This window comes from Ursus americanus, chromosome 18 (genome assembly GCF_024610735.1).
Source record: "Ursus americanus isolate L20-20 chromosome 18, mUrsAme1.1.p, whole genome shotgun sequence".
Taxonomy (NCBI): Eukaryota; Metazoa; Chordata; class Mammalia; order Carnivora; family Ursidae; genus Ursus; species Ursus americanus.
This window is the reverse complement of record NC_142144.1, coordinates 7,420,311-7,428,071: the sequence shown is the minus strand read 5'-3', so window position 1 is coordinate 7,428,071 and position 7,761 is coordinate 7,420,311. Positions and strand designations below refer to the sequence as shown.

At 55.4% G+C, this 7,761-nt stretch overlaps 1 protein-coding gene across 1 annotated transcript; it reads left to right on the top strand.

Moving 5' to 3' along the window:
- The first annotated feature begins 21 nt into the window (after window positions 1-21).
- SWI5 (SWI5 homologous recombination repair protein) lies at window positions 22-5,591 on the top strand. Its single transcript, XM_087869673.1, has 6 exons — window positions 22-70; window positions 197-305; window positions 594-642; window positions 2,351-2,472; window positions 3,597-3,691; window positions 5,246-5,591. Exons 1-6 carry the CDS (start codon window positions 22-24, stop codon window positions 5,308-5,310), a joined length of 489 nt encoding a protein of 162 aa, XP_087725799.1. The 3' UTR covers window positions 5,311-5,591.
- Window positions 5,592-7,761: the final 2,170 nt, after the last annotated feature.

The following is a 7,761-nucleotide window of genomic DNA, read 5'->3' as shown; positions in this document are numbered from 1 at the left end:
TCCTATTGGCCGGTGAGGAAGATGAAAGGGAAAGGGGCGTGGCCAGGCCGCCGCGGGCCGCAGGGGACAGGTGGAGTCACAATGAAAGCTGCGCGCGCAGCCGATGTCCCCGCCCACCTCGAGGAAGGGGCGGGGCCTGAGCTTGCAGGATGCGCGCGCATCTCGAGATATGACCGTTCCCGGTCTCCGTCATAAGATTCCGAATACCTGGCGGGCCTGAGGGGTCGCTCTCCCTCTCTCGCCCTGGACCTTCCTGCACCGCATACTCCCCCTAGACGGGGGCCCCGGACCCCAGGGCTCCGGAGGTGGGCGAGGAGCGGAGAGCAGGGCGAAAGGGCTTCCATTCACAGTCCCTTTCCTGACTCCCCATAGCCCTGCCCCAGACTCTCTCGTCCCAGAGATCACTTCCGGAGACCCCCCCCCCCATCTGGCCCTCCACACACTCCCCCCTCTCAGAGTCTCCCCTTCCTTGAGGATCCCTACCCTGATCCCGGACCATAACTGCCCCCTTCCCAACTCGTAACCTCCCACACCCCTTTCCTCCCAGAGCGGACTCTAGGTTCAATCAGCCTTTTTCTCGGATTCTTCTCCAGGACTCAACCAGGACTTTCCAAAAGTTGCCGCGGGGCCTTCCAATCCCCTGTGAGTATGCCTGTGTACCCCGCCCCCCTCACCCGCCACCGTGAAAGTCCGTGCTGCTCCAGCCCTTCTCTCCATCCCCAACAGCCCTCTTCAAGCCGTCCCCCAGCGGACCTCGTTCTGCCGAGAAACTCCAGGTCATTTCTCAGTCCTCCCCCTTCTTTTCCTCCTGCCCACCAAGCTTTAAAGAAGCAGCAGTGTCCCGGCCTTTGCCGGTGGTACCCCAGGCTCTCCCAGTGGGCTCCGTCTCTCCTCCTTCCTGACAGCACCACAGGTGGTTGGTTTTGAAAACACCAGGATCCCCTCCCTCACCTGTTCCACCCCCCACAGAAACCGCGCTCATTCCCTCGGACACATGGGCTCTGTCCTGCCTTTGCCATTTGGATGCACTGTCCCCTTCTGGAATACTTTCCTCCCAGCTCTTTAGCAAGAGCTGCTCATCCTTTAGAGTTGAGGACCCTCAGAGAAGCCTCGCCCCCACTTCTGACTCAGTCCGCCGCACACTGTACTTCAGCTTAGAAGCACTTTTCAGGCTAGTCGTTAGTTAATGAATTATTTGTCATTCACCCACTCCTCTGACACTATTGAGTGCCTACCATGTGCCAGGCACTGTTGGGGACACAGTGAACAAAACACCGCCCCTGCGTTCGTGGGCTTACACTCCAGTGGCGTAAGGCCGGCGACGAACAGAATATTGTTAATGAAACGTGTATGTCACGTGGTGATGGATGTTAGATAATATCAGGACAAAAGAACAGTGAGCCATTGAGGAGGGACCATGTTAGGCCGGGTGGTCAGCGAAGGCCTTCCTGAGGAAGTGTGAGTAGAGCTTTAAATGGAGGTCTCTGGAGGAAAAACATAATCATTGGGTGTTCTATATATGTTCCATGAAGGCAGGGGCCAGGCTTGATGTCTCACCCGTTGCTGAATCCCTGGAGCCTTTGCCAGTGCCTGGCAGATAGTGCTTACTCCCTGTCACCTGACCTATCAAAAGCCCCTGTCCTGAGAGTAGGAACCATGTCTTCCTTGGCCTCTTCTCGTATCATGTGTAGACAGTTGATCAACATTCATTTCCTAAAGGTTCGCAGCGTACCAGGCACTGGCCTTTGCAGCTTCTAGAGGCAGAGAGGGCAAAGATGAAGTGCAGCGCCTGGGAAGGGTTTTGTTATCAATGAAATTATAAGCCCAGCGACATTATAGATTTGAGCATCCAAGAAGTAAACGTGAGGCAGATTATCTGGGGTCAGATGAGGGGCCGGGACGAGCCCTTTAATTAGGATTGGGTATGGCTAGGCCTGAAAGAAACCCCAGATAATGGTGCCCTAAACAGTCCTCAGGGTCCCAGGCCTCTGTCTTGTTCCACCACACCTTCCACATGGCTCTACCTTATCGCCCAAGGTACTGCTCAGCTCTACCATTACGTCCACATTCCAGCCAGCAGGAAGGAGGAAGGAAGGCCAGAGAAAGGCGTATCCTCTCCCTGGAAGGACAATGCCCAGACGTTGCATACATGATTTCTGATTAACTTCCACTTGCCAGAACTTGGAGGGCTACATCTAATTCCAAGGGCAGCTGGGCAATGTAATCTTATTCGGGGGTGAGGGGTGTCGGTCACCAAGCAGAAGGGGGGGGTGATTTGTTAGGGACAACGTGTAGGTTCTGAATTGTGGATAATGGGTCAGTCTGGCTAATGACTTTGTGTTCCGCTCAGCGGCCATCTCCCAAGTTTGGCCAGGCTGATGGGACCAGCGAGGATTCTCTGCACCTTGACATTCAGAAACTGAAGGAGAAGAGGGACCTGCTGGACAAGGAGATCGCCCAATTAATATCTGAGTAAGTTTCATTGGGCTCCTCAGCATGCTTAAGATAACTTAATCAGGGGCCCAGTAACTGAAACGCAGCCACACTAGCTTAGCGTAAAACCAGGACCGTGCCCTGTGAGGGATTCAGCGTGTCTCAGCAGCCTCTCTCGGGTAGGGTGTGGTCAGACCTGGGAGGAGCCGAACTAGGAAGTGGAAAGCTGTCCGGAGCAGAGGTTATCATTCTGTCTCTGCCTCTGCTTCCGGTCTCTCTCTGCCTCTGCTTCCGTCTGCACACCAACTCCATTCTCTCTCCGCAGGTGGGCTCTCCAGGGCCTGGGGGAAGCTGGCTCTTCCACAACTCCTGGACTCTTTCACGCCCCTTGCTGCAGCCACGTGGCACAGACTGAGCAGTCTTTGAATGTGCATTTCATATGGGAGGGCATCTGACTAGCCACTCATATTCCCATCTGTGAATCCCTCTGCTGTGGCCAGGGTCACATAGTACCAGTGTGGCTGGGAACCGCTCCCTAAGGGCACAGGGAGATTGGCCAGGAGTGAGGGGCTAGGCAGATTTGTGCCCTACCGTAAGCTTCCTGAGGGCAGGGTCTGTCTTGTCCCTAGTAGGCCCTTAGTGAACTTGTGTGTGTGTGTGTGTGTGTGTGTGTGTGTGTGTGTGTGTTAAGATTTTATTTATTTGCCAGAGAGAGAGACAGAGTACAAGCAGGGGGAACAGCAGGCAGAGGGAGAAGCAGGATCCCCGCTGAGCAAGGAGCCTGATGTGGGACTCAATCCCGGGACCCTGGGATCCTGACCTAAGCTGAAGGCAGACTCTTAACCAACTGAGCCACCAAGTGTCCCACAAGGCATCTATTTAATATGCACAGGACGCCTGGGGGGCTCAGTCGGTTAAGTGTCTGCCTTCGGCTCAGGTCAGGATCCCAAGGTCCCGGGATCAAGCCCCACATCGGGCTCCTTGCTCAGCGGGGAGTCTGCTTCTCCCTCTGCCTGCTGCTCCCCTTGCTGGTGTGCTCTCTCTCTCTCTCTGACAAATAAATAAATAAGATCTTTACATAGATGCCTTGTTACTCTCTGAACCTTGGCTGCTCCTTAGCTTTGTTAAAGATCCTCTCTCTGTCTCTCCACCCCTCACCCCAGAGGCTACAGTGTGGATGAACTGGAGGACCACATCTCCCAGCTCCACGAGTACAACGACATCAAGGACGTAGGCCAGGTGCTGCTAGGCAAACTAGGTGAGCAGCAGGACCCCGGAGGAGCAGCCGGGGCTCGGAGGGAAGGACTCCGCATTCCCCCGGGTGTCTGGATTTTGCTCCTGGGCCTTCTAACTTGCCAGCCTTCCCATCCTTCTCAGCTGGCGCCCTCCCTGAACGCCCTGAAGCAGCTGTACAGCTCTTACAGGAGTCCCTGGGCTTTCTTCCCTCCTGCGTAGAGTCTACTTCAGAGCCCCAGGCAGGTTTGAGCAGGAACTTCCCTTCCTGCTAGATTGAGGGCTGCGGTTCCAGTCTTCTGGGGCCTCCTCGGACTGATCGACACACCACCCTTACCTCGGTGGCTGACTTGCTACAGAGGCAGAAAGTCACAGAAGGGTGACTCTGTGACTCAAAGGAGTATTTCGTTCTTCCTTGATCCCAGCCTGACTTCCAGAGGCCTCAGCCGAGGCACAGACACCTGTGCGCCTGGGCTGGTTAGAACAGTCCCGTTTGGAAGCAAGCAGACGCATGGATGGCCTCAGTCCCGTCACCTGGCTGGGGTCGGTGGGCACTCCAGTGTTCAGCAGCCAGTGACTGTCTGGGACAGGGTGCAGGCCTGGGATGTCTGCCTGGTCGCTGCAGTCGTTGAGCACTTCCTGTAGAATTGCCTGTCAGCATCCAGGAGTCTGGCGGGGAGGGCTGCTCTGTTCCAGTGGGGAGTGGGTCCCAAGGAAGGAAAGGAGAGAGCAGGAGGAGGGAAATACAGATGGAGAAAGGAGGTCGATCAGGCCCCAAGGAGAAGGGAAGGTGAGGGGACCGTAGCCTGGTGGTTAAGGGCATCAGCTCTTGTGAGATAGAGCCCAGCTTGAGACCTGTCTTTCCGGGCCCGGGCCCTGGAGAGGATAGGGCAGCCCGTCTTCTCGTTTGTTCAGGTGACACTTACGGAGCACCTGCTCCGCAGGGTGTGGGGCACTCTAGAACCAGACGCTCGGAGGACCCTGTTCTCATGTGACTAATGTTTTGGTACTGGGGGAGGGAAGGGGAATGGTCAATAAGTAAAGGAACACAAACAAAGAAATTATAAAATGCATTAAGTGCTATGAAGGAAACAAAGGCCAGAGACAGAGAAGAATGTTGAGGTATGAACAGGGTGGCAGGTAGGGATGAGCTGAGGTGGTCAGGGAAGGCCCCTCAGGAGACCCCCTCCTCTGAGAGGAAGAAAATGTCTTTGAGGGAGCGAGAGGAATGGCATCACCAAATGGCCAGGGCGTGGCCCACGGGCCAGGCTAAGCATGAGGGTTTTCCGCAGTCCCCAGGCGCAATGTAAGGATCCACTTACCTTTTCAGCAGATGGCTCTGGCTGCTCTGAGTGGACCCCAGGGGGCTCCTTTGGGAAGTGGGGTGAGGATTCAGTGAGTCTAGTTTGGGGCGGCCAAGTAGGGCGCATAGTGGTAAGAGTAGCAAGAGGGTATCTCAGTCAACTAGGGGAGCAGGGAGAAGGTGCAGGAGTGGGTCCAGGCTAGGTCAGGCCATTGGCCGTTCTCCCTCCCACTTCTCCCACCGGACACGCATCCTTTCTTCCTTCTTTCCTTTCAGCCGTGATCCGAGGTGTCACCACCAAAGAATTATATCCAGAATTTGGCCTGGATATGAATGACTGAGCCAAGGCTCACAGCCCTTTGTCCGCAGCCCAGTGGGACAGGTGGATTTGAACATGAGAGGCAGTGAGAGTCCAGCCGGCACACCCACAGGCTTCCCAGCAAGGAAGCACCAGAAGCCCTTTTCTAGAGAGCTCAGTTTGAGTCCGGAGGGAGCCCAGAGAAGAGACAGACCACGACGAAGAGCTGTTCCCTGCTCCAAGTTTCCTGAAATGTCCCAGTGATATCTAGGTGTGTGTGTGTGTCTCCTGTTTAAATAAACATACAATCTTGGTGTGAATCTCTACACTGAGTCCTTCTCCTCCGGTAGCCCCTGATCTTCCCCGGGGGGGGAAAGAGAGCCTGCCTTGGATTATAACAAGCTTACATGCACCAGGCACTGTGCTGAGCCCCTTACATCCGTTATCTCTAATGCCTGAGTCCATCCTCTGAGAAATGAATATTGCTATCCCCATTTACAGATGAGGAAATTGAGGCTCGGGGGCGCCTGGGTGGCACAGCGGTTAAGCGTCTGCCTTCGGCTCAAGGCGTGATCCCGGCGTTATGGGATCGAGCCCCACGTCAGGCTCCTCCGCTATGAGCCTGCTTCTTCCTCTCCCACTCCCCCTGCTTGTGTTCCCTCTCTTGCTGGCTGTCTCTATCTCTGTCGAATAAATAAATTAAAAAATCTTTAAAAAAAAAAAAAAAGGAAATTGAGGCTCAGAGAAGCAAAGTGACTTACCCAAGGTCACACAGCCAGTAACCGGCAGAGCAGGGATTCAAGCATAAGTCTAATTCTGAAGCTTCCCCCGCCTTTCTGGGGGACAGGCAGGTAGGAGCTGAGCGTGAAACAGTGACGCTGGAGGAATTCTTCCCTTGTGCGTCCACGTGCACAATGAAGGTTCCAGTCCCAACTGTCATCCTCTGCCACGCCAGGGCAAGCTGTCCTTTCTGCCTTGTGTGTGGCTTGTCCCGAACCACCAGCACTGGCAGAAGTGAGACGAGTGTTGCAAGGACTCAGTGCAATCCAGAATGGCAGGATTTCACACTGAACCCGCCACGTGTTCCGACTGTTCCAGCTGCTCACCCGGCTGTCCCTGCTTGACATCTTCTTAAGATCATAGGTGTGACAGCCGTGCTTGAGGGCAGGCCGTCTTGAGGTGAAGTAAGCACAGTTTCTAAAAGCCGGCCGTGTGAGTCAGGCCTGGGCGTGGGCTCCAGCTCTGCCCACTTAGAAGCCCTGTGACCACAGGCCACCAGCTTGGCCTCTATAAGCAGAAATAACAGCAGGACTTAGGCAGTGGGGCAGTTAGCATTAGCTGTCTCCGCACACAACCCCATAATCTCCAGGGCTGAGCACAAGAAGGGTTTATTTCATCAAACTGCTGAGGGTCTGGGAGCCCCCCTCCCTTTTAGGGCTTCACCGCTGGAATCCACAGCAGGGAGAAGAGAAAAGGAGAAGACACATCCAGTCTGAACCGACTCATCCGCCGATCAGCAGCCATCACTCCTGCTCACAGACAGTTGTCCAGAACTAGCCACGTGGCCCAAACCCACTAAGGGAGACCAGGACTGGGAAACGAGGCTGAGCACCTTGATATTTGGCAGGGAACGGCTGCTGTCTGAGCCCCAAGTAGACGTCTAGCTCCCAATGCCCCATCTGCGCTCCTCAGTGGGTGGCCTGACCCACGCCCATGCTGCGGCCCCTTTGTTTGCATCTGTATGCCCTTGTTGATGACCTTGAGAGCCAGAGTGCGTTCTCATCCGGGGCCTTGAAGCCATTTCCCATACCTTCACATCGTAATGTCCACAGGTTTTCGCAACCACCGGACCAGAGAGCTTGCGTCATCATCCTCATTTTGTAGAAGAGAAAACACAAGCTCGGCGAGGGGAAGCAACTTGTCAAAGTCACACAGTGGCCGAGTGAGAACAAGAGCCCAGGTCTGTCTGGCTCCAGACCCGGCCTTTTAACCGGGACCCCACATCGTGAGGCCTTCTTGGGCTCTCTTCCCAGACTGGGTGCCCTCTGAGGACAGATTGTCAGATTCACCTCGAGTGACACCTTTCCCACCTGCCCTCACACATACTCAGTGTTTGCCTAATTGAATGTGACCTTGATCCCAGCCTCCCAGGTCCTGAGGGAGAGCTGGTGATCTAACTGGAGATGGGTGCGGGACGGGGACAGGCTTTCTGAGCCTCTCACATGTCTGAGGTCGTACACAGCTGTCCCCTCACCTGACTTTTCCCTTGCAGCTTCCAGTGGAGGAGGAGGAGAGGTCAGCAGCCAGGCTCCAGGTGGGGGAACCTCCAGGAGGAGTAGCCCCCTCCTGGAGGATCCCCCCCACCTCGCCCCACTTTCTGGCCCGTCGTGCCTCTGTCCACACTGCATCTCTCAGTGTCAGGAGCTGGGGACCCACAGCCTCTGGGTCTCTGCCACGCAGTGTTCCATCTGCCAGCAGAAGTCAGGGGTCTAGG

Bases quoted from the DNA above. Each gene is read 5' to 3' on its own strand.
- SWI5 (XM_087869673.1), top strand. From the start codon at position 22: ATGAAAGGGAAAGGGGCGTGGCCAGGCCGCCGCGGGCCGCAGGGGACA. The intron at 643-2,350 runs GTGAGTATGCCT...TGTTCCGCTCAG, and splicing joins GCGGGGCCTTCCAATCCCCT to CGGCCATCTCCCAAGTTTGG. The intron at 2,473-3,596 runs GTAAGTTTCATT...CCCTCACCCCAG, and splicing joins ATCGCCCAATTAATATCTGA to AGGCTACAGTGTGGATGAAC.